The sequence below is a fragment of the Nycticebus coucang genome, chromosome 12 (assembly GCF_027406575.1).
Source record: "Nycticebus coucang isolate mNycCou1 chromosome 12, mNycCou1.pri, whole genome shotgun sequence".
Classification (NCBI taxonomy): domain Eukaryota; kingdom Metazoa; phylum Chordata; class Mammalia; order Primates; family Lorisidae; genus Nycticebus; species Nycticebus coucang.
Genome location: NC_069791.1, coordinates 107,729,323 through 107,755,149, shown reverse-complemented (window position 1 = coordinate 107,755,149; position 25,827 = coordinate 107,729,323). Strand labels below are relative to the sequence as shown.

Genomic DNA, 25,827 nt, shown 5'->3' with positions numbered 1-25,827 from the left:
AACAAAATTTTATAATTCTCTAGGGTCTCAGCTCTCTCATATTCAAAAGGTGTTTCTGGGGTTCACATCAGGACTGAAGCATGTAGCTAAGTGGCTTTGACTGGACAGGGATGAAACAGTGAGTGTTATCTCAGCTCCAGTGGCCCAGCAACAGTAGTCTTAGAAAAAGCAGAGAAGAGACAGGGAGGTCTCAATACAATTTTTTTGAGATTTCCCCAGGAAACAGCAGAACCTCCTTGCAGCCCCAAGATAACTACAATGACTTACTCTACCAGAATTTTCAGACAAAGTCAATATAAGCGATATACCACCACAGATTGTGACCAAGAGCCATGGAGCCTGTGTGCAAGGCTGAAAGAATGAACAATATTAACCCCTTGCTCATTTGTCCATTTTTTATTCATGGGATGTAAGAACTGGCGTGATTCTTCACTGCACTTGCCTGTCCTGCACTCCACCCCAAACGTGCAATGGGGTTCACTCCTTTTACGCATTATTCATTTTCATTTTCGCGTCCATAAAAATCCCCTAACCCTGCTAAACTGGGAAGTAGTGGATTTGAGGGAGCCTGTGCTTCCCCTTCCCAGTTGAGGTGTCCTCTGAAATAAATCCTTTAAAATGAATAAATAAATAAATCCTTTCCTCCTTTACAATCTTCCTTGTCTCAGTAATTGGCTTTCTGTATGCTGTTCATCAACATTATCCTTGCACAGTATTTTTTTTTTACACTATTATTTTCTTTTTTTTTTATTGAGACAGAATCTCACTATCACTATATTGGTAGAGTGCTGGCATCACAACTCACAGCAACCTCAAACTCTTGGGGTTAAGTGAATCTCTTGCCTCAACCTCCCTAGTAACTGGGACTACAGGCGCCCACCACAATGGCCAGCTATTTTTTTGTTTGTTTTTTGTTTTAGCAGGGTCTGGCAGGATTCATATCTACCAGCCCCAGTGCATGTGGCCAGCACCCTAACAACTGAGTTACAGGCACCCAGCCAGAATTTTAAAATGTTGAAAGCTGATGGTGAAAGCTGGGCGGTACCTGTGGGTCACTGGGGCCGGCCCCGCCAAAGTGCAACAACAACAACAAACAAAAAAAACAAAAAACAAGAGCTTGTGAAAGTTCGTAAAATTTGAAAGAATTTTGTATGTGATTAAGTTGATTGTAATGAAAAGGAAATCTCGGGTGCCTGTGGCTCAAAGGAATAGGGCACCGGCCCCATATGCTAGAGGTGGTGGGTTCAAACCCAACCCTGGCCAAAAACTGCAAAAAAAAAAAAGAAAAGGAAATGTCTAGTTAAAACAACAAAGTTGTCTGTTCTCAGTTTATAAGACTTACATTTGAAGCCTCTTAAATTTGTATTCTTGTATACATACTTAATGAGAAAAAAATGCATCAAAAGTCAGAACTCAAAGGATCAATTTTTTGCCTGCTAAAAACAGTGGTTGCTATGTTACAAATAGCCTTGAGATGAGGCACCAGCGCTCAGCAGCAGAGCCAAGGTCAGTTAACTCATTTGGAACTAAAGAAAAAAAAAAGAGTCCTCTTTACTTTTTGAAACAGCAGCTGCTTTTCTTTTTGAATTAGCATTTGTCTATTTGGCTCTTGAACACATTTTTAAGAAATGGCTTTACTTTGTCGGAAATTAACTGGAAACTGTGCTGCCTACAGGCCACAGAGTTCTGGGAAAGTTGAAAGAATGAACAGAACATTAAAGGCTGGTATAAAGAAATATGCCGACTCGGCGCCTGTAGCTCCAAGGCCAGGGCTACAGCCACATACACAGGAGCTGGTGTGTTAGAATCCTGCCTGGGCCTGCCAAAAAATGACAACTACAACCAAAAAAAATAGCAGGGCATTGTGGCGGGCACCTGTCGTCCCAGCTACTTGGGAGGCTAAGGCAAGAGAATCACTTAAGCCAAAGAGTTTGAGGTTGCTATTGAGATGGTGGCCTGGTGGGCCAGGGGCCCACCGGATCCCCTGTTCCCCTTCCCCAGGAAACAGGGATGGGAGGGGAGGCTGAGCAGGGGACACATGGGATAAGGCCTTGAAGAACACACACAAGATAAGGCCTTGCTGACTTCATGGTGCACACACAGGCAGGACAAGGTCATGCTGACCCCATTGATGTTAAAAATGTTTTTCCAGGGGTGGCGCCTGTGGCTCAGTCAGTAGGGCGCTGGCCCCATATACCAAGGGTAGCAGGTTCAAACCCAGCCCTGGCCAAACTGCAACAACAATAATAAAAAAAATAGGTGGGTGTTGTGGCAGCTGCCTGTGGTCCCAGCTACTTGGGAGGCTGTGGCAAGAGAATCACCTAAGGCCAGGAGTTGGAGGTTGCTGTGAGCTGTGTGATGCCAGGGCACTCTACCGAGGGCAATAAAGTGAGACTCTGTCTCTACAAAAAAAAAAAAAGTTTTTCCTTAACTATTATTTTGCTTAACCAAGTAACCGCAAGCGCCATGCTGTATGTGCCAATTGTGGAGTCCAATGGCTTGCTTGTTTCGTCTTCCAACCTATAAAGGCTGTGCATTAACTCTGGTTGTGGCTGCTCTCCCCTGATCTCAGACTTGTGGAGACTGCCAGCCGGCCAATCTAAATAAAGCCTCCTTATTGGCATTTTGAAGATTATTTGGTGGTCTTTTCTCGCCCTATAACACTGTGAGCTGTGATGCCACGGCACTCCACCCAGGGCGACATCTTGAGGCTCTGTCAAAGAAAGAAAGAGAGAGAGAGAGAAAGGAAGGAAGGAAGGAAGGTAGGAAGGAAAAAAGAAAGAAAGAAACTATGCCAAGAATTTAAACTTCACTGAATCCAAGCTTTATAATTAACATTGTTTGCTATATCACAGGTCCCCTCCCATTTTAAGAAATTTACCAGGGACCTCAAGAAAACTAAAAAAACAAAACTTACTAACTTACTAACCAACTAATGTCACTCAGAAAAATAATGAAAAAAGATTTCAGGAGTGAATGATAGATGTCATAGATAGTTTATCTCCCCCACTTCATCCCTACTCTCCAGGTAACCAGGTGTGGCTTAAAGATTAAAGTCTGAGGCTCAGTGCCTGTGGCTCAAGTGGCTAAGGAGCCAGCCACATAAACCTAACCTGGTGTATGAATTCAGCCCGGGCCCGCCAAACGACAATGACGGCTGCAACCAAAAAATAGCCGGGCGTTGTGGTAGGCCCTGTAGTCCCAGCTACTTGGGAGGCAGAGGCAAGAGAATTGCTTGAGCCCAGGAGTTGGAGGTTGCTGTGAGCTGTGATGCCACAGCACTCTACCCAGGGCGACAGCTTAGGGTCTGTCTCCAAAAAAAAAAAAAAAAAGATTAAAGCCTGAGCCCGCAGAAACCATGGTGGAAGGGCCACGACTGGGTGATCCTGTCCACACGAACAGCAGTGAAAGTGGATGGCATTCCCGCCTGGTTACCTCACTCCCTGTGAAACCAGCCAGTGACCTCAGAACTCAGCATTTCACCCCCTGAGTTCTCGCAGGCAATTAAAGGTTACTTCCTCTATATGGTTGGTGTAAGTGTTTGTTTTAATTCACCATTTTTTTCTGGCAGTGCCTGTGGCTCAGTGGGTAGGGTGATGGCCCCATATATTGAGGGTGGCGGGTTTGAACCTGGCCCCAGCCAAACTGCAACAAAAAATAGCTGGGCATTATGGCGGGCACCTGTAGTCCCAGCTACTTGGGAGGCTGAGGCAAGAGAATCACCCTAAGCCCAGGGGTTGGAGGTTGCTGTGAGCTGTGACACCACAGCACTCTACGGAGGATGACAAAGTGAAACTCTGTCTCAAAAAAAAAAAAAAATCACCATGTTTTCTCTCAACAGTGGGTGCTTTTCCAAGATTAATGCATGGCTGTGTTAACTGCTAGCTCCCAGAGCTCATCACTAAGTCTCAGCCTGTTTCAACATCTAGTCTTCTGTCACCTCAACCCTTCTCTGTCACTTCAACCCAAAGCTCCTGCCCTCACCTCATCCTGACTCCTGTCAGCCACATGCGGTCCTAAGGCCAAGGTTTCATTTCCTTCATTGGCTTTTATCTTTCCTCCTAAGACATGCTTACAAGGGGCCGTCTCTAATTCTGCTCTACTATTTCCCATCTCTATTCCTAACAACTAGCTCCCTCTTTTTCCAAATTACCTCTGCAGGAGTTGACATGTCATTTGCAAGTTATAGAATCCAAATTCTCCTAGATGTTAAAAAGAGTAAATCATCTATGTTAGAATTTAATAGAGTAAAAATGTACAGTTAAGGACAGATGTATTATTTCTCTGAAATACTTAGAGACACTCAAAAAGAAGAGCACCATAAAGGAAAAGGAAAGAGCCGGGGCAGTGGCTCATGCCTGTAATCCCAGCACTCTGGGAGGCAGAGATGGGTGGATCACTTGAGCTCACGAGTTAGAGACCAGCCTGAGCAAGAGTATGGCCTCTGTCTCTAAAAAAAAAAGAAAAAAATAGCTGGGCATTATGGTGGGTGCCTGTAGTCCCAGCTACTACAGGCATCCTTGGGAGGCTAAGGCAAGAGGATTGCTCAAACCTGAGAGTTTGAGGTTGCTGCAAGCTATGACACCAGGGCACTCTACTGTGGGCAACACTGTGAGACTCTGTCTCAAAACAAAAGATCTCAATCATATCCCTACACAAGATCTGCCTCTGCGTGCATGACTTGCTTTCAGAGGCCTCATGAGATCAGCTTGAGGTGTGGTTGATTTCCTGAAGAATAGACTATTCAAAAACATTAAAAATTTCAGAGTTTTTGCTTACCCAGCAGTTCACCATGCAAGTCCTCTTTTTTTTGACACAGAATCTCTCTCATTTTGTCGCACTTGGTAGAGTGCAAAGGCATCACAGCTCACAGCAACCTCTAACTCTTGGGCTTAAGCGATTCTCTTGCCTCAGCCTCCCAAGTAGCTGGACTACAGGTGCCCGACACAATGCCCGGCTATTTTTTTTGTTGTTGCAGTTGTCATTGTTGTTTGGCAGGCCAGGGCCAGTTTGGAAACCGCCAACTTGGGTGTGTGTAGCTGGCGCCATAACCCAGCCAGAAATGATCATTTTCAAGTCAATCCTGAAACTCCCAAGTAGCTGGGACTACAGGCACCCAGCACAACACCGAGCTATTTTTTTGTTGTTGTTGCAGTTGTCACTGTTGTTTTAGCTGGCTTGGGCAGGGTTCAAACCCACCAGCCTTGGTGTATGGGGCTAGCGCTCTACCCACTGAGCTACCAGCACAGCCTCATCTACGAGACTTTAATGATTTAAATACTGATGCCTAAACAATGTGTTAAACACCTGACAGATGCTTCGCCACAACCTATATAGTTCAGTTATGGGTCTGAATCAGACTATAAAACATTTATTTGAACTTGGTGATATGGATCAGAGACATAAAGGAAAACTCTAAGTTCATCAAAGCACATTAAAGGCAGCAATTAAATTAATTTTCATTTCTCCCTTGGAAGTCAACCTTTCCATCAAGGTACCAGTTGCAACTATAATAAATACTTTAAAATGTATCTTTAAAAAAGAAAAAAAATGAATGTTCAAGCTAAAACTACCCAAGAGAACCATGAGATACCCAGGGAAATGGAAAGGGGTTATCAGTTACATCAAGATTAACAGACACATTCAACTAAAATCCCAAACAGCCAACCCCTTAGTGAACCCAGAGAGTGCTCACTGCAAGCTTGGTCAGAGCCTACGACCCACAAAGCTCTTTCCATAAGCCAAGATGGTGGTTCCAAAGTGCCTTGTCTATAACGTCTGATCGTGTGGGTACCAGATTAAAAATACGTGCTGTTGACGTAACACTGGTCCTCTCTCAGACATCCATCCAAAGGCATTTCAACGGCCACTTCTGTTGTGTCTCTTCTGCTGAAGCTATCATTTCGGTATGTGTCTAGCCGGGGACTGCCATTCTGCTCAGCACAGCCATTGACATGGGCCAGAGGTGGCACCGCAGGGGAACAACAAAGTTGCTTAGCACAGCCCTTGGAGATACAAGGTGAGCTGCAGAGAGAAAATAAGTCCTGCCCCAGGGGCTCCTCCAAGTCCACATTTTCAAACTGGATGGTCACATTATGGATTCCTGCCTTATGGAAAATTTCTCGGATTTTCATGCTGGCATCCTGATATCCCCTGTCCTTCTGGTATTTGATGTGCAGGGTGGCAATGATCTTTCCCTTTATAAGTTCCCAGATGTGCGCTTCATGTACACTGCTAATTCCGGGCACAGCAGAGAGTTTACTCACTAGAATAAAGAGCAAACAACAGCCAAGGTGAGTGGTGAGGGCTCCATCTAACACATGGACTAATGACTGTGTATTTACTAAAAATAATGGGGGAAAAAAATACCTGTACTGTATGGGTACATTTCCTCATAACCTTTATTCTCCTCTCTGAATTTTCACACCATACATGGTTAGCTCATATGAAGTCATGCAAGAAAATAAGTTCAACAACAAGAAAAAAATCTCCAGGGTTATTGGGTAGATAAGGGAATAGATACTTTCACGGGCTTCCAGTGGGAGCATAATGTAGAATGCCTTTTTTAAAAGGGATGATTTGACAATATGAATAAAACACCTTTACCAGAAATTCTAGTACTAGATATGTAATCAAAAAGAGAAAACCACATATGTATGTTCAATGACGATTTGGACAACACTCTTTGTATTCATGGAAAAAAATGGAAACAACAAGGAAATAGTTAAATCAATTCTGTGGTGGAATATGACATGGTTGTCAAAAAACTAAGTTGTAAGTCAAAAACGGTAGGTCATGCCTGTAACCCTAGCAGTCTGGGAGGCCAAAGCGAATGGACTGCTTGAGCTCAGGAGTTCAAGACCAGCCTGCTCAAGAGTGAGACTTCGCCATCTCTACTAAAAATAGAAACATTAGTGGAGTGTGGAGGTGCTGACCTGTAGTCCCAGCTACTTCAGAGGCTGAGGGAGGAGGATCACTTGAACCCAGGAGTTTGAGATTGCTGTGAGCTGGGCTAAGGGCACTGTACTCTAGCCTGGGCAACAGAGTGAAACTCTGTCTCAAAAAAAAAAAAAAAAAATTACAGTTGAATCAGACAATCATGGGTTGCAAAGGACATTGAATCGTCTTACAAGGCTACAAAAACACGTGAAGGATGTTGCTGTAGCCTAGTGAGGTAAAGGATTTAAGAATATATAAATCTGGCTGGACACAGTGGCTCACGCCTGTAATCCCAGCACTTGGGAGGTTGAGGTGGGTTGATTGCCTGAACTATGGGTTCCAGACCAGCCTAAGCATAAGCGAGACCCCATCTCGTAAAAAAAAAATAGCCAGGTATATGGGCGGCGGGTGTGGCTTGTGTGTGGCTCAAGGAGTAGGGCCCCGGCTCCATATACTGGAGGTGGCGTGTTCAAACCAGGCCCCAGCCAAACAAAACTGCAACAACAACAAAAAGGGGCGGCGCCTGTGGCTCAAAGGAGTAGGGCGCTGGTCCCATATGCCGGAGGTGGTGGGTTCAAACCCAGCCCCGGCCAAAAACTGCAAAAAAAATATAAAAATAAAAATAAAAATAGCCAGGCGTTGTGGCAGGTGCCTGCAGTCCCAGCTACTCAGGTGGCTGAGGCAAGAGAATCTCTTAAGCCCAAGAGTTTGAGGTTGCTGTGAGCTATGATGTCACAGCACTCTACCAAAGGCAACAAAGCGAGACTGTCTCAAAAAAAAAAAAGGAAAAATAAAGACTACATAAATCAAACACTGCTGTGAAATTATGCTGGCCCTTTGGCCTGAGTCACATTAACTCAACAGATGTAGATCAGAATCCAGTCTACTTACTCAGCTCTTCCATGTTGACCCCTTTGGGGACCATCTGCAGCAGAATGGCAGCCGTCTCCTTGATGAGTGGGAAGGCAGATGACAAACTGATGATGACCGTGGCTATAGTCAGGCTGGGGTCAATGAAGCACTGCCAGTTACACTGCTTCTCATTTTTCAAGGGAAGCACATAGAAAATGGTGGCTGTAATGACCACAACCACAGACCCCAGGGTATCTCTGATCATATGCAAAAGTACACCTGCCAGGGAGAAAGAAAGACTGCTGCAGCACAGATCCAGGTTTGGAAGTCATGTGGTACTCAATGACTTGGATTTCTCAGTATATGAATACCTGTTGCTATTTGTCTTCTTTTTGATTAGAACAGCAGAAGGGATAAGAATTAAAAAAAAAGTAACTGCTTCGGAGAAAATAAAACCCCAGGCCACTATCTTGAACCCAGAGAACCTAGAAAGAAGAAAGCCTGGGGGCTTGGCGCCTGTGGCTCAAGCGGCTAAGGTGCCAGCCACATACACCTGAGGTGGAGGGTTCGAATCCAGCCCGGCCCACCAAACAACAATGACAACTGCAACCAAAAAATAGCCAGCTACTTGGGAGGTGGAGGCAGTAGAATTCCTTGAGCCCAGGAGTGGGAGTTTGCTGTGAGCTATGATGTCACAGCATTCTATCCAGGGAGACAGCTTGAGGCTCTGTCTCAAAAAAAAAAAAAGGCGGGTGTCATGGCAGTGACTCGTAGTCCCAACTACTCAGGAGGATAAGGTAAGAGGATTGCTTGAACCCAAGAGTTTGAAGTTGCTGTGATGCCGTGGCACTGTACCCAAAATGACAGAGTGAGACTCTGACTCAAAAAAAGATAAAATTTACAAAAAGAAGAAGAAAGCCTAGGAAGATTCTGAGCTGTGGTCACCTGTTAGGAGGTGCTATATCACCACCACCCACCACCATCCAAGAAACAGCACAAGACAGAGGCTATGCAAATGATTTTTCTCCCAACAAGTGTCTCCCAAAAAAACAACAAATTGTTTTAAACATTCTCAAGAGGAGACGGAGCTCAGATCTATCAAAAGGGTGTTTCCTTCCATTCTTTATCGTTCCTCTACCCGTGGGCATTTGGCTACTTCTCACTAAGCCTGTGGACATTTAAACAGCATTTGGTTTAAGATGGCTTCAAAGAAGAGACTCTGGCAGTGTTTCTACTGCATAAAGAGCCATTTGTCACAATAAAATAAAAATTGTGGGTGCCTTTAATTAAGGGAACTTTCTTTTTTTCTTTCTTTCTTTTTTTTTTTTTAGAGACAGAGTCTCACTTTGTCACCCTTGGTAGAGTGCCATGCTGTGACAGCTCACAGCAACCTTCAACTCCTGGGCTTAGGCAATTGCCTTGCCTCAGCCACCAGAGTAGCTGGGACAACAGGTGCCTACCACAACACCCGGCTATTTTTTGTTGCAGTTTGGCCGGGGCCAGGTCCGAACCCACCACCCTCAGTATATGGGGCCAGCGCCCTACTCCCTGAGCCACAGGCAGCACCCAACATTCCCATTTTCTAATTCTGTTCCCTCTTCTCTCCCATCCCCAAAGATGCTTTTTATTCCCCTGTGCCACAGAAGGGAAATTCAAAACGTTCCTAGGAGTTGGTCTACGTACCTTGTTTCCCTAAAAAGGAACTGAAGTGCAAAGCTTTAGCGTTCTTCAGGAGAATACAAAATGCTATCATAAAAATATGAAAACCTAGTATTTCCTATACGTACTTGATGTCATTTCACTTCCTGAGACAGTCCGTTATTCTCTGGTTGTTTTATACATGTGAACCTCTTTTTCTTTCTTTCTTTTTCTTTTTAGAGACACAGTCTCACTTTGTCACCCTCGGTAGAGTGCCATGGTGTCACAGCTCACAGCAACCTCCAGCTCTTGGGCTTAAGTGATTCTGTTGCCTCAGCCTCCCGACTAGCCAGGACTATAGGCGCCCACCACAACGCCTGGTTATTTTCTTGTTGCAGTTTGGCTGGGGCCGGGTTTGAACCCACCGCCCTTGGTCTATGGGGCTGAGGCCCTACTCACTGAGCCACAGGTGCTGCCTCATGAACCTCATTTTTTTTCCACATGTAACTTTGGGGTCCACATCACCCTGAATTTCCTTTGTCTATATTATAACGCTGGAGGTATGCAAGGTAGCCCTTCAATAAAACAGCATTTTTTAGTTAATTAAGTCATAATTGAACACATAGAGTAACTCTTGTCTTTTATATAATAATAATTGTAAAGCTAACTAACACAGATACGCTAGGCATTATTTTAAGCACGTTACGTGTATTTAAACAGTAAGTTCTCTTAAGGATGCTTTAAGGTAGTTACGCTTATGAAAATTAGTAATTCAAAAATCTAAGCCGTGGGGAACTCCAAATTATTTTGAGCCTTTAAGGAATGTGAATTATGGGCCAAGTCATGTGACGAGCATGTGTAAGCTCTTGTTTGTCTGAATTAAGTCTTTTCCCTTACCTACATTGTTCTGTAAAATGTCGTAAAGGGTAAAGGGATCTAGAGAAAATCCTGTCCCTCTCACTGTTGACTTGCATTATAGATTCACCTCCCTGTTACTTTTCTCACACAAAGATGTCATGGCTATTCCAGTGCCTTAAGACGGAAAGTTAAATATGGTGTTTGAAATTGGAAAGAAAATGAAAACCAGCAATAAAGAAAAGAAATAAAGCCACAAGGAAAGAAAAGAAACTGTAACTAATTAATTAGTTGTAACTCATAAGCAGCCTTGTACAAGAAATGTAATCCTGCTGGATACTGTGGCGGGTGCCTGTAGTGCCAGCTACTCAGGAGGCCGAGACAGGAGCATTGCTTGAGTCCATGAGTTCTGTGCTGTAGGGCGCTATGCTGAACGGGTATCTGCTCTAAGTTTGGCATCAAAATGGTGACCTCCCCGGAGTGGGGGTGGGGGGGCACCAGGTTGACTAAGGAGGGGTGAACCGGCCCCGGTTGAAAACGGAGCAGGTCAAAGCTCCCGTGCTGATCAGTAGTGGGATCGTGCCTGTGAATAGCCACTGCACTCCAGCCTGGGCAACATAGCAAGACCCCATCTCCAAAAAAAAGAAATGTAATCCTGTTAAATTTGTCTTCTTTCCATGCAAGCAAGGATTTTTTTTGTTTGTTTGTTTTTTGAGACATAGTCTCACTATGTCACCGTTGGTAGAGTGCTGTCACAGCTCACAGCAACCTCAAATTCTTGGGCTTGAAGGAGCTAAGAAAATTTCACCCCAAAATAGTTTCCTAGATATAAAGATTATTTTGAATTAAAGGCTATTCATAATCAGGGAACTCTGAATGAAGACTTTCCTCTACCTACCTAAAATCTTAAAGGGCTGCTAAGACTCCTTACATGCTAACAGACCTGTGATAAGGTCATTTGAAGCCCAATACCTGTCTCTCAGGTTAATTCACAAATCAATCTGTTTTCCCTCCATCTACCCATTCCCCCTAGCGGCCACTTACTACATGTTTACTTTCCAGTTACTCTCCTCCCTCCCTTCTAAAAGGCATCTATAAAGGCCACTGAGTAGGCGGTGCTTAGCTCAGTGGGTAGGGTGCTGGGCACATACTGAGGCTGGAGGGTTTGAACCCAGCCTGGGCCAGTTAAAACAACAACAAGTGCAACAACAACAACAAAATAGCCAGGTGTGGGCGGTGCCTGTAGCTCAGTGGGTAGGGTGCCAGGCCCATATACTGAGGGTGGCGGGTTCAAACCCAGCCCCAGCCAAACTGCAACAAAAAATAACTGGGCATTGTGACAGGTGCCTATAGTCCCAGCTTCCTGGGAGGCTGAGACAAGAGAATCACTTAAGCCCAAGAGCTGGAGGTTGCTGTGAGCTGTGATGCCATAACACACTATCCAGGGGGACAGCTTGAGACTCTGTCTCCAAATAAATAAATAAATAAAAGCCACTGACTATCACTGGGACTTTGGGAAATCACTCTTGTGACTCCCCCATGTGCATGGTATTTGAAAATAACCCTTTCTCTTATTAATATATCATAACTGTGCGTTGATCTTTTCAGCGAACCAGCCAAAGGGGAAAGGGCAAATCTCCCTGAGACCCCCGCAGTTTTGGAGTCACAAACAGGATACTCAAAACTAGACTGCTCTCCTGGAAGGCCGCAGCGGAAGGATTGGAACTCCAACATCAGCCACAGGTGGTGAGATATTTTACTTACCAGCCAGGCTCCCAGGCTTCCTCGCTGTGGGCTCTGATAGAGCAGGTGGTAAAAGATCTTTTGTTCTTCCATATTTAAGATTGATGAGAGAAATATTTTTGTTGGTGACTAGTGTTGTAAGCAGCTCTGGGATTGGTATATTTTTAGATACTTTGTGGTGAATGAATATTCGTATTGTTTGATTCCATCTCGTCTCAGAAATAGCTCTTATTGTTATTATCTTTTTTGTCTTATCGCTTGTCTGTGTCCTTTTTTTTTTGTTTTTGGCTGGGGCTAGGTTTGAACCCTCCACCTCCGGCATATGGGACCGGCGCCCTACTCCTTGAGCCACAGGCACTGCCTTTTGTCTAAAGAGGGTTACCGCAGGGCGGAACTCGGGCCTAGCCCCCACCCCCCGCAGCCCCACGTTCACACCCGCCCCGCATACCAGCAGTTATACGGTTCCTGCCGGTCCTGTGTGTTTTAAGACGAACTTTGTTGCAGGTCCCTGCAACAAAAACTGTGTGAGGTTTCCCTCTTGTCTTGTTCCATGTGTCTGAGTTTGTGACTGAGTGGGAACTCTCTCCTCAGTCTCTGCCATCCTGAGGGCGTGTTCTGTAGGCAGCACGTCAGGTCGCCGGTCTGGAGAGACCAGGAGTCGGAGACACATAAGATTCTAAGCAGCATGCTGTGTGTACCAAATGTGTCAAGCTCTGAGGAGTGAGTCTTTTGTCATTGTCCATTCTAACATAAGTCTTTCTGAGAGTGAAGTTTGGACATCATGGGAACTCCCTCTAAGCCCTCTCTAGGAACACCTCTAGCTTATATGTTAAAAACTTTAAGCCTGGAAGACTACTGCCAGGGTTTTCTGTAAAGAGGCTTATTAGGGGCTTGGCACCAGTAGCACAGTGGTTACAGCGCTAGCCACATACACCGAAGCTAGCGGGTTCAAACCCGGGCCGGGCCAGCTCAACAACGACAACTTTACGACTGCAACAAAAACAACAAAAAATAGCTGGGCGTTGTGGCGGGTGCCTGTAGTCCCAGTTACTTAGGAGGCTGAGGCAAGAGAATCACTTACGCCCAAGAGTTGGAGGCTGCATGGCACTCTACCCAGGGCAACAGCTTGAGACTCTGTCTAAATAAATTAAAAATATTAAAAAAAAAAGAGGCTTATTAGATTGAGTCAGTTTGGAATGAATATACCATTGAAAATTCTAATTATAGGCTCAGCGCACGTAGCTCAGTGAGTAGGGCGCCAGCCACATACACCAAAGCTGGTGGGTTCGAGCCCAGCCCAGGCCTGCTAAACAACAATGACAACTGTAACCGAAAAATAGCCAGGCGTTGTGGTGGGCACCTGTAGTCCCAGCTGCCTGGGAGGCTGAGGCAAGAGAATCGCCTAAGCCCAAGAGTTGGAGGTTGCTGTGAGCTGTGACAACACAGCACTCTACCCAGGGCAACATAGATTCTGTCTCAAAAAAGAAAAAAGAAAATTCTAGGGTGATGCCTGTAGCTCAAGGGAGTAGGGCGCCAGCCCCATATGCCAGAGGTGGTGGGTTCGAACCCAGGCCGGCCAAAAACCGCAAAAAAAAAAAGAAAAAGAAAAAGAAAAGAAAATTCTAATTATAAATGGCCAGAAGATGTATCCTTTGAACTAGAAAAACTCCTTAATTTAAAGAAAATTCTAGAGAGCTCTCATCCTAAGCAATTGCCTTATTTATATCTATGGGAAGATCAAATTGAAAGAAAAACAAACATCAGTGTTGTGGCTAGCTTTAAAAATTCCCTTTATAAAACTGAAGAGCAGAAATGTGAATTAGAACAAAAGTTAAAATCTTTCTCCACCTTAAAACTGCTCCGACTTATACTCCTCTCTATCCTCAATTACCTGTTCCTGATCCCCCAGTAGGTCTTTTAGATCACTGGGTTCCTGGTCAAAATCAACCTCAAAATCCAACCCAAATTCCTCAACAATCATCCTTAGGAGATAGTAAAACTATTTCGACCCCACCTTTTTCAGGAAATTGTGCTAATAACCAGTTACCTAACATAATCTCTGTATCTCTCCAGAATTTGCAGGAGGCCCTCAGGCCTGATTTATAATCCTGGAACATACAGGTTAATTGCTTGATAGCAAGAAGTAGGCCTGGTACAGAGACAAAGTAAAGCTTGATTTTCTATGCCATTTGATGCCTCTTACTTCCCAGGGGTGTATGATTTAACTCCATCAACCCCGAATTCCCTATACAGTGCCCTTTAAGAATGTATCCAGGCTCGGGCGGCGCCTGTGGCTCAGTCGGTAGGGCGCCGGCCCCATATACCGAGGGTGATGGGTTCAAACCCGGCCCCGGCCAAACTGCAACCAAAAAATAGCTGGGCGTTGTGGCGGGCGCCTGTAGTCCCAGCTACTCGGGAGGCTGAGGCAAGAGAATTGCTTAGGCCCAGGAGTTGGAGGTTGCTGTGAGCTGTGTGAGGCCATGGCACTCTACCGAGGGCCATAAAGTGAGACCCTGTCTCTACAAAAAAAAAAAAAAAGAATGTATCCAGGCTCTTGGGCGGCACCTGTGGCTCAGTGGGTAGGGCACCAACCCCATATACCAAGGGAGGCAGGTTCAAACCCAGACGCAGCCAAACAAAAAAATAGCTGGGCATTGTGTTGGGTGCCTGTAGTCCCAGCTGCTCCGCAGGCTGAGGCAAGAGAATCGCCTAAGCCCAGGAGTTGGAAGTTGCTATGAGCTGTGTGATGCCACGGCACTCTACCGAGGCGATAAAGTGAAACTCTGTCTTAAAAAAAAAAAAAAAAAGAGTTTGAGGTTACTGTGAGCTGTAATGCCACAGCACTCTACCCAGGGTGACATAGTGAGACTCTGTCTCAAAAAATAAAAAGAACCTTAGCCAGCGTTGTGGCAGGTGCCTGTAGTCCCAGCTACTTGGGAGGGGGTGGGGGGTGCTAAAGCAACAGAATCACTTAAGGCCAAGCGTTTGAGGTTGCTGTAAGCTGTGATGCCACAGCACTCTAATCAGGGTGACAGGTTGAAACTCTGTTCCCCCACACATACAAACAAAAAGAAAAGGAACTTGGCGGTGCCCATAGCTCAGTGGTAAGGTGCCTGCCACAAACACCAAGGGCGGTGGGTTCCAACCCAGCCTGGGCCTGCTAAACAACAGTGACAATGGCAACAAAAAAAACAGGCAGGCGTTCTGGCGGGCACCTATAGTCCCAGCTACTTGGGAAGCTGAGGCAAGAGAATCACTTAAGCCCCAAAGTTTGAGGTTGCTGTGAGCTGTGATGCCATGGCACTCTACCGAGGGTGACATAGTGAGACTCTGCCTCAAAAAAAAATAAAAAGAACTTAACACCCTCAGTAGAATGCTGTGGCGTCACAGCTCACAGCAACCTCCAACTCTTGCGCTTAAGCGATTCTCTTGCCTCAGCCTCCAGAGTAGCTAAGACTACAGGCACCTGCCACAACACTCGGCTATTTTTGTTGCAGTTGCCACTGCTGTTTTAGCTGGCAGGAGCTGGGTTCAAACCCACCACCCTTGGCGTATTGGGCCAGCGCCCTACCCACTGAGCCACAGGCGCCGCCCAACCTGAATTCATTTTTATCTCTGCTGATGTGAGTGCCTGGTGGACCCAATCTGGAAAATGGACGAATGAGAAGATGTGGCATCCACAGCCAGAAAAGAAGCAACTTCTGACTTCACCTGCTCGTGAGAAAAACTGTGGAAAAACTGTAGAACTGTCTTTTGTTCAGGTAAAATCACTAGAAAAGAGTTTCCCCTCTATATTGAAAATCGAAATGATGCTGGATCTTTTCTAGGTGATATCCTGGAACACTATTGTGATCAAACTCTGCGGTTTAATTCCACAAATGGCATTCTTGCACCTTTCACAAAGATCATAGATGATGCTGACACTAACCTACATATTGATAATACATGACAAATTATCATCTGTTGTGAACAGCCCACAGGCCAGGCCTGTGAAATTTGGGATAGTTCATTCTATCCCCTTGTTAAACTGCCAGGCACTAACAATTACATATGGATAGACCAAAAGTCTGGACTGACTTGGTTAGGCAACAGCATCAAGCCATATAACTGCCAGAGCCAGACAAAAGGCTTTTTATATAAATATTCCTCAACCCATTCTGTTCCTACAAATGAAAAGGGACACATGACAGCCAGATATGTGACTGTGCCAGTGACCAGGAGAAGACACAGCAAACTCCAGGCTGGAAGGTCATAGGTTCTAACCTCTGTCTATAAATAACAATGGTCTTTTTATCTTGTGTGGTAACAAGATATACAAATGTCCCACCCAAATGGTCAGGACACAGTGGACTTGATTATTTGGCACCCTTTGTTACCAAGTACTCCTCTTTAAATGCCAGTCAAATTACAAACTCAGGGTTTTTTGTTCATAAGGTTGTGCCTTATAAACATATGAAACGTGACATTATAAAAAATCTCCTTGTATATCATAACTCAAAGTTCTTTTCAATGTTCAGGATCTTTTACCCAGCATTTAGAACTTATGAAATTGAAAGAGCAGTCATGAATCTCTCCATGGTAGTAGAACAAGAGCTCAAAATCACCATGAAGGCATTGGGAACACTTCAAACAGAGGTTAACAGCCAGCTTGTGTTGTAATTCAAAATCATGGCATCCTGGACACCTTGAAAACTCAATAAGGAGGAGCTTGTGCTGTTATTGGGGGAAAATGTTGTTTTTATGTACATCAAAGAGGGCAAATAGAGACAGATCTATGCCTCTTAAAGGACAAGATAAACATTCTTCATCAAATTAATGAAGTGAAACCATTCTCTTGGACTCACCTATTCCCAGGAATGGGAGACTGATTTAATGGAGTGTAGGGAAATGTGCTCAGATCTGTTCTTTTCTGTTTATTCATTCTTATTCTAATTTATGTTCTTATACCTCTTTTCAAGCATCTTATTACTAAATTACTAACCTGCTCTTCTTCACAGTTACCAAATCAGCTATTTTTTTTCTTTTTTTTGAGAAAGAGTCTCACTTTGTCACCTTTGGTAGAGTGCCGTGGCATCACACCTCACAGCAACCTCCAGCTCTTGGGCTCAGGCGATTCTCTTGCCTCAGCCTCCCAAAAAGCTGGGACCACAGATGCCTGCTACAACGCCTGGCTATTTTTTTGTTGCAGTTTGGCTGGGGCTGGGTTTGAACCCACCACCCTCAGTATATACTCACTGAGCCACAGGCACCACCACCAACTCAGCTCTTAATGTGGGAAACTTCTACGGGAGTTTCAGATGAGAGGAATGAAGGAGCTAAGAAAATTTCAGCACAGGGCGGTGCCTGTGGCTTAGTCAGTAAGGTGCCGGCCCCATATACCGAGGGTGGCGGGTTTAAATCCGGCCCCGGCCAAACTGCAACCAAAAAAATAGCCGGGCGTTGTGGCGGGCGCCTGTAGTCCCAGCTACTCGGGAGGCTGAGGCAAGAGAATTGCTTAAGCCCAGGAGTTGGAGGTTGCTGTGAGCTGTGTGAGGCCACGGCACTCTACCGAGGGCCATAAAGTGACTCTGTAGAGTGTGACTCTGTCTCTACAAAAAAAAAAAAAAAAGTTTAAAAAAAGAAAATTTCAGCACAAAATATGATTCCTTGAGGCTATTCATAATCAGGGAACTCTGAATGAAGACTTTCCTCTACCTACCTAAAATCTTAAAGGGCTGCTAAGACTCCTTACATGCTAACAGACCTGTGATAAGGTCATTTGAAGCCCAATACCTGTCTCTCAGGTTAACTCACAAATCAATCTATTTCTCCTCCATCTACCCATCCCCCCAACAGCCACTTACTACACGTTTACTTTCCAGTTTCTCTCCCCCCTCCCTTCTAAAAAGAGTCTTTAAAAGAAACTATCACTAGGACTTGGGAAATCATTCTTGTGGTTCCCCCCATGCGCATGGTATTTGGATATAAACCTTTCTCTTATTAATCTACCATATCTGTGAGTTGATCTTTTCAGTGAACCAACCAAGGGGGAAAGGGCAAGTTTCCTTGAGACTCCAACAGGCTTAAGCGATTCTCTTGCCTCAGCCTCCCAAGTAGCTGGGACTACAGGTGCCCGCCACAATGCTGGGCTATATATTTTTTGTTGCAGTTGTCATTATTAATTTAGCTGGCCCAGCCGGGTTTGAACCCACCAGCCTTGGTGTATGTGGCCGACACCCTACCCACTGAGCTACAGGTGCCACCATAAGCAAGGATTTAGTTTTCAACTCTCAAGCACTACCCCCATTTCTCTGGAGGGGTGCGTCCTAGAATGGCCATTTCCATCCAGCTTTTTACTCGAATAAACTCTTTAAAATTGGAATCTCACCCTTTTCATTATTTCAGATTGACACTCTATTCATTTTACAGATGAGGAAACTGAGGCACAGGGTACCTAAGTTAACTTGTCCAAAATCACACAATCAGAAAGTCTAGGTGTCTGACCAGACATCTACTGTGCATCCTGCCTCATGTAAGTCCTCAATTCCAATTTCAGCTTTTCTTTCTGAGAATTCTACTATTAGCCCCTAAGAATTAAATAAAATAGTAGCTTTCAAAAATTTTCCACATAGTCTATAGTAAATATTAATTTTCTAAATGTGATCATACTTTAAAAAATTGATCCTAGGATTTAAATTGTCACGACCTTCAATTTGAAAAAATTATTTAAAGCATAATTCCACTAAATTCTTGAGATTGAATACAATGTGATGTGTTTTCTAGCCTCCCATTCGAAGAAGAAAGCATAGTCATTAACATTAGCCATAGTCCACTGCCAGGATTCTGAAATAAGGACCTCAGTAACCTTTTGGGGGAGAAAGAGGGTCCCCTGTGAAGAGAAAGCTCTTAACAGGAGAAACTTGTTGAGAGATCAGGAATTTGGGCAGGAAAGAGGAGACAGACTTCAATAGGCAGCCTCAGGAGAAGGTGTTCCAGGCAGGGAGGACTCACGGGAGGCTGTGGATGAAGGCCACCTTGTCAGGCAACCTAGGAGCCTGAGGCACTAAATCTGGAGTCACAGATCCTGACACTGTTGCAATGAGCCATGGATCTCATAAACATCAACCTCTCTGTGAAATGACATGTAATAATATCTGCCTAACTTCCCTCAAAGGCTAGCTCTGAAGAGCATGTGAAACAACCTCTGCAAACGGACAACTGGCCGGGAGGTGATGGTAATATCAAGCATCATTTGTCGAGTGGGTCCTTGCACTGTTGCAATCACCAGAATAATCCCTATGACGGTACAGCGATGTTGGTGCTATTATCTCTATTATGAAAAGAATGAAGTTCAGTCTTATCCTGCCCAAGTCATCTGACTAGTAAAAGGCAGAGACAGAACTCAAAACACACCTGCCTGACTTCTACTTCTCACCCCACTATACCTATGCGTTAAATGCCATTGTGGGGGAGACAGTAAAGAACTGGCAGAGAGGTGAGGCCATGAAGGGGTGAAGAGAAGGGCAGAAAGTCTGAAAAGGACTATGGTGGCCGGAGCAGCAAGCCCCTGAGTGTCAGTGTTTAGACCAGTGGTTCTCGACCTTCCTAATGCTGCGGCCCTTTAATATAGTTCCCGTGGGTGACGACCCACAGGTTGAGAACCGCTGGTTTAGACTTTATTCTGGATGCAGGAAACATTCTGGGCAGACTCTAATGTGATCCCAGAAAGATAAATCTCAGCAGAATTATCTGAGAGATGAAGCTCTCCACTTTGTAGACAATTCAATCAGCTGATGATTCCCAGCACTCACAGGTATCTTTGCAAAGACAGGAAGCCTCTGCCTTGGCCCTCACTTGCTGTCTTTAGATATAAACAGCTGCCCCCACCCACCCCCCCAAAAAAACCTGGCATATAATATGAATTGGCAATTTGACATAAGTTGAGATTCACGCAAAATAACTGGGAATAGTGCATTCACACTGGACAAATAGTTATGAAAGATAAGATCCTTTCTGGAAAAAAATCAAGAACAATAAAGAAACACCTCATCAAAGGGGATTTATTTTCAAGAGATGTCAGGATTGCCATTCATCTATTTATGTTTATACCAAAATAGAAAGAGCTGGCTTGGCACCTGTAGCACAGTAGTTATAGCACCAGCCACATACACTGAGGGTGGCGGGTTCGAACCCCAGCCAGCTAAACAACAATGACAACTGCAACAAAAAAATAGCCAGGCATTGTGGTAGGCACCTATAGTCCCAGTTACTTGGGAGGCTGAGGCAAGAAAATCACTTAAGCCGGAGAGGTGGAGGTTGCTGTGAGCTGTGAAGTCACAGCACTCTACCGAGGGTGACATAATGAGACTGTCTCAAAAAAAAAAAAAAAATAGGGCGTCACCTGTGGTTCAAAGGAGTAGGGCATCGGCCCCATATGCCAGAGGTGGTGGGTTCAAACCCAGCCCCGGCCAAAAACTGCAAAAAAAAAAAAAAAGAAAAGAAAGGGTTAATTCTCTTTCTGACACATGTCTTCTATTACATGATTTTAATGTATCATGTTTAATCCTATTAAGTAATATCAAACACTAAAAGACACACTGACAAGAATTTTAAAAGGATTGTGTTTTCATTGTATTTTGCAGAAGAACTTATTTCTTTTTATTACCTTTGAAATAAGGGAAATATAGCCGGGTGCTGTGGCGGGCGCCTGTAGTCCCAGCTTCTCAGGAGGCTGAGGCAAGAGAATCACCTATGCCCAAGAGCTGGAGTTTGCTGTGAGCTGTGATGCCACAGCATTCCTGAGAAAGTGAGACTCTGTCTCTATTAAAAAAAAAAAAAAAAAATGAACTAAGAAAATGCCAGGAAGGCTATGTTAACCAGTGTGATGAAAATATGTCAAATGGTATATAAAACCATGTATGGTGCCCCATGATTGCACTAATGTACACAGCTATGATTTAATTTAAAAAAACGAGATAAGTGAAATAGTAATGAATATCAAGAAATGATTTTTTTCTGCAATCCCAGAACTCTAGGAGGCCAAGGTGGGTGGATTGCCTGAGCTCGCGTGTTAGAGACCAGCCTAAGCAAAAACAAGACCCAGTCTAAAAAAAATAGCCAGGCGTTGTGGGAAGCACTATAGTCCCAGCTACTCTGGAGACTGAGGCAAGAGAATCACTTGAGAGTGATTCTCAACCACAAGAGTTTGCAGTTGCTATGAACTATGATGCTACGACACTCTACTAAGGGAGACTTAAATGAAATTCTGTCTAAAAAAATAAATAAATAAAAAATAAAAGGGGCGGCGCCTGTGGCTCAAAGTAGGGCTCAGGCCCCATATGCCGAAGGTGATGGGTTCAAACCAAGCCCTGGCCAAAAACTGCAAAAAAAAAAGAAAGGAAGAAAAGACATTTTTGTATGCACTAAGATCCTCTGCAGATCTGGAGGATGGACGGTTCTGTTTTCTACAGCAGATGCTTAAAGGTTAGAAATGTAACCATTCAGTGAACTGTGTACCTGGGAGTAGCAAGCCATCCCTATCAGTGTGTGATGATGGAAAGAGCCATAAATGTGATGTAGGAGCCCAGGAGCCCAACCCTGCCTCTGCTGCTAGCTGGGGTCATCACTTGGGAAGTCTCCAAACTCTCTGCATCCTGTTTCCACATCCATAAAGTGAAGAGCTGGAGCCCATTTTCCCTAAGCTTTCCAGCTCTAACATTCTATGGTCCTTCCATGACTATGAGTCCAAGATGAGAACACAGGACCCAAGAGAACAGCCTTACATTTAGCCTGAAATAAGGAAAGGCTCCGTGGCCCCAGCACAGGTATTCATCAAAAGCAGCAGGAATGATGCTGAAGCTGTCTCAGTCAGCAATTCCACTCCCTACTTAAACGGCTATTGTATCCACCTGGTAAGACGGTAGTGATTGCCAATTGACTCAGTCATGAACGGTTCCTGGCACAAAGTACACAATAAAAATATTAGCTACTGGCTCAGTGCCCATAGCACAGTGTTACAGCACCAGCCACATAGACCGAGGGTGGTGGGTTTGAACCCAGCCCTGCCCAGCTAAACAGCAATGACAACTGCAACAAAAAATAGCCAGGCGTTGTGGTGAGCTCCTGTAGTCCCAGCTACTTGGGAGGCTGAGGCAAGAGAATTGGAGGTTGCTGTGAGCTGTGACGTCACAGCACTCTACCCACATAGAGAGACTGTCTCAAAAAAAAAATATATATATATATACACACACATATATATATATATGCTACTTTTCTGACTATAAGCCTGAACTTTCACATGTTTTATTTCACACCAATTACCATGAGGTGGGTGCTGTTATTATCCCCATTTTAAAGATGAGGGATTTGGGTTCATAGCTCACAGCAACCTCCAACTCCTGGGCTTAAGAGATTCTCTTGCTTCAGCCTCCCAAGTAGCTGGGACTACAGATGCCTGCCACAACTCCCAGCTATTTTTTGGTTATAGTTGTCATTGTTGTTTGGCAGGCCTCAGCTGGATTCAAACCCACCAGCTCTGGTGTATATGGCTGGCGCCTTAGCCGCTTGAGTTACAGGTGCTGAGCCCCGGCTGTTTTTTTTTTTTGTAGAGACAGAGTCTCACTCTATCACCTTTGGTAGAGTGCCCTGGTATCACACTGCTCACAGCAACCTCCAACTCCTGGGTCTAGGCGATTCTCTTGCCTCAGCCTCCCGATAGCTGGGACTACAGGCGCCTGCCACAATGCCCGGCTATTTTTTTGTTGCAGTTTAGCTGGGGTTGGGTTTGAACCCACCACCCTCAGTATATGGGGCCAGCACCCTACCGACTGAGCCACAGGTGCTGCCCCGTCCCCTACCCCCCTCAGCTGTTTTTTTATTGCAGTTGTCATTGATGTTTAAGATTGAGGATTAATCACTTCCGGAATTATCCTGCAGTAAAATCTGTGCCTTAAAAGTTGGAAAAGAGAGATGTTGGGCACAATGGTGTCTAGTGAGAAACACATCTCAGAGTCTCTTGGGCTGCTCTTACCCCAGGGATTCTGAGCTTGTGCAAGAATTCTAGTTAGCCATCTTCCATAGGCCTCACTAAGAGCCTTTACTTTGGGTCAGGAAATAGAGGTTTTAGTGAGCCAACAGATTTCTGGCAGAAGGACTTCAGGTGACAGTCATTCAGCAATGCCATACAGGGTATAACCTTCGATAGCAATACACGCATTCATTTCAAAAGCAAAGTTCAGACAGCATCTAATGAAGAGGAGGAAGGACTGGGGGATGCTGTCTACTGTCGGGTAATAAAGACTGATTTCCAAGAAAATTAGGAAAAGAGGGCAAGGGGACCTGAGGATTCAGGAGAAAAAATCCATCCTTATCAAAATCACATTCAATTAAAATAGGGTACATTGTATGTTAGCAATATCATAGATAAGTAAAATCAAGTAAAATAGTAACAGGACATTGATATGTGGCACTCTGGGGCAAGCAGCTTTAGCATGGGTCTATATGGAGCAAAGATAAATCATTAGCAATTAGTTTCCTCCTCAGAATCAATGCAGTGATTAGGCAAGAGACTAGGGTCATAGTCTATGCATGTACTGGGCTACTTTCAAACATGCCATTGGCTTATTAAAAGTCAAACAGAAATGAACAGCACAGTCCCCATGTGCCACTGAAAAGGATTTCCAATGGTCCCAAAGTCAATCCTACCTCTGATATTCAGGGCTTTGGACTTTTTCTCCTTTTTCATCATCTCTTCAGGATCATTCTGGGTATTCAAGGAATCATCTGCATTCAAAGAAGAAACCTCGAGTTTGTATAAGTTCTACAAACAAACAAACAAAATATCAATGGACTCAAAATAAAGTTTTGTTATTTTAAATCCCTACTAGCTCATGGGAGACCCTACCCCAGCACACACACACAGCCCAGAATAGTGTATTTTGACCTTGTAATAGCCTTGTGATCCACTTTTGGTCCTTCAAACTTCTTTTCGAGTTAAAGGGGGCGAGTGGAAGCCCACCCACAAAACTCACAACATCCCAGGAGACAGAAAAGGGGCTGGGGGGACGTTCAGACCGCAAGTAATGAAAGGCTGGAGGGGTTAGGGAGTGCTATCTGTTGCCAAATAATAACGACGGGATTTCTAAGAAAATCAGTTCTCCGGCTCGATGCCTGTAGCTCAAGCAGCTAAGGCGCCTGCCACATACACTAGATCTGGTGGTTTCGAATCCAGCCCGGGCCTGCCAAACAACAATGACAACTACAACCAAAAAATAGCCAGGTGTTGTGGTGGGCACCTGTAGTCCCAGCTACTTGGGAGGCTGAGGCAGGAGAATCGCTTGAGCCCAGGAGTTGGAGGTTGCTGAGAGCTGTGATGCCACATTACTCTACCCAGGGCAACAGCCTGAGGCTCTGTCTCAAAAAAGAAAGAAAGAAAGAAAGAAAATCAATACTCTACTCCTATTCAGAGAGAATGGGGGAAGGAAAACAAGGAAAGAAAATCAATACTCTACTCCTATTCAGAGAGAATGGGGGAAGGAAAACAAGGCTATGAGGACCTAGATCCAGGATTTTTACAAGGAAAAGAAAATAAAGAAATTACTTGTAGGGAATGTTACGCTAGCCTAAGAGAAGTAAAGCAGGACTTCAGTATAGGACATGGCTTTAAAAAAACAAAAAGCAGGGCGGCGCCTGTGGCTCAGTGAGCAGGGCGCTGGCCCCATATACGAAAGTGGTAGGATCAAACCCGGTCCCAGACAAACTGGGACAAAAAATAGCCGGGCATTGTGGCGGGCACCTGTAGTCGCAGCTACTCGGGGGGCTGGGGCAGGAGAATCGCCTAAGCCCAAGAGCTGGAGGGAGGTTGCTGTGAACTGTGACGCTACGGCTCTGTACCGAGGGTAACAAAGTGAGAGTCTGTCTCAGAAAAAAAAGCAGGTAGTAGCAAAAGAGGGCGTGGGGTGAAAGAGACAGAGCGGGAAAGGCAAAGTGGTCCAAAGCAACCGAAGGGTACCTGCTACGTTTGAGAACACGGTCGCCCCCTTCTGCTGCTGCCTCTCGACAGAGGCCCCCGGGAGGATCACAGCCGAGTCCGAGCCAGGGGCTGTGGCCGCGGGCCGCGGGTCCTCCGCGTCCTGGAGGTCCCCGAAAGCTCCGCGAGCGCCACCTTGGGCCAACTGCTGCTGCTGCAGGAGGCGACGGCGGCCGCGGCAGCAGGAGGCGCAGTCCTGAAAGATGAGCAGTTCCACCAGGTTGACCGCTAGCCCCAGGGCGCCGACAATGAGCACCAGCTCGGGGTCAGCGATGCTTTCGGGCTGGGCCAGGCGCAGCACGGCCTCCACCAAGATGGTGCAGCAGAACGCAGAGAGGAAGACGGCGTTGGTGAGCGCTCCCACCACCTCTGCGCGGGCGTAGCCGTAGGTGGCCCGGAAGCTCCTGGGGTGGCGCCGGGCGATGTGGCCGGTGCTCAGGCCCACGCACAGCGAGATCAGGCTTGACAGCATGTTGAAGGAGTCGGAGAGCAGTGCGATGGAGTTGCCAAAGTACCCCGAGACCAGCTCCGCCACGAAGAAGACGCCGGAGAGCACGAGCATAAAGAGCAGCCGGCACGTCTTGCCGGAGTAGCGGCCCATCTCTGCAGCCCGCGCCGGAGCGCAGCGGCCGCCGCAACAGGTGGGGGCGCGGCGCGGGGCGAGCTCAGCCGAGGTCTGTACCCGCCGCCCTGCCCCAGAGCTTTATAAGGTGGAGACAGAGCGCTCCCTTGTCGCTGTGCCCAGAGGCTAAAGGAGTGGCCGCGGGGCGGAGTGGCCGCCTCTGGAGCTATCT

At 45.5% G+C, this 25,827-nt stretch overlaps 2 protein-coding genes across 2 annotated transcripts in view; both read right to left on the bottom strand.

The window, feature by feature from the left end:
- The window catches only part of ATF7IP2 (activating transcription factor 7 interacting protein 2), a 243,054-nt gene that overhangs the window by 24,262 nt on the left and 192,965 nt on the right, over window positions 1-25,827 (bottom strand). The window lies entirely within an intron of this gene.
- Window positions 5,362-25,634, bottom strand: LOC128561762 (zinc transporter 10-like). Its single transcript, XM_053556339.1, has 4 exons — window positions 25,016-25,634; window positions 23,710-23,787; window positions 7,831-8,070; window positions 5,362-6,265 (listed from the first exon to the last, which is right to left on the bottom strand). Exons 1-4 carry the CDS (start codon window positions 25,632-25,634, stop codon window positions 5,799-5,801), a joined length of 1,404 nt encoding a protein of 467 aa, XP_053412314.1. The 3' UTR covers window positions 5,362-5,798.

What these genes read in the sequence shown, in the direction of transcription:
- LOC128561762 (XM_053556339.1), bottom strand. Translation starts at nt 25,634, where the DNA reads ATGGGCCGCTACTCCGGCAAGACGTGCCGGCTGCTCTTTATGCTCGTG. An exon ending in CAAAGCCCTGAATATCAGAG is followed by an intron (nt 8,071 to 23,709) that starts GTAGGATTGACT and finishes TCTCCCTGGCAG; the next exon opens with GTGTACTTTTGCATATGATC. An exon ending in GGTCAACATGGAAGAGCTGA is followed by an intron (nt 6,266 to 7,830) that starts GTAAGTAGACTG and finishes TCTTTATTCTAG; the next exon opens with TGAGTAAACTCTCTGCTGTG.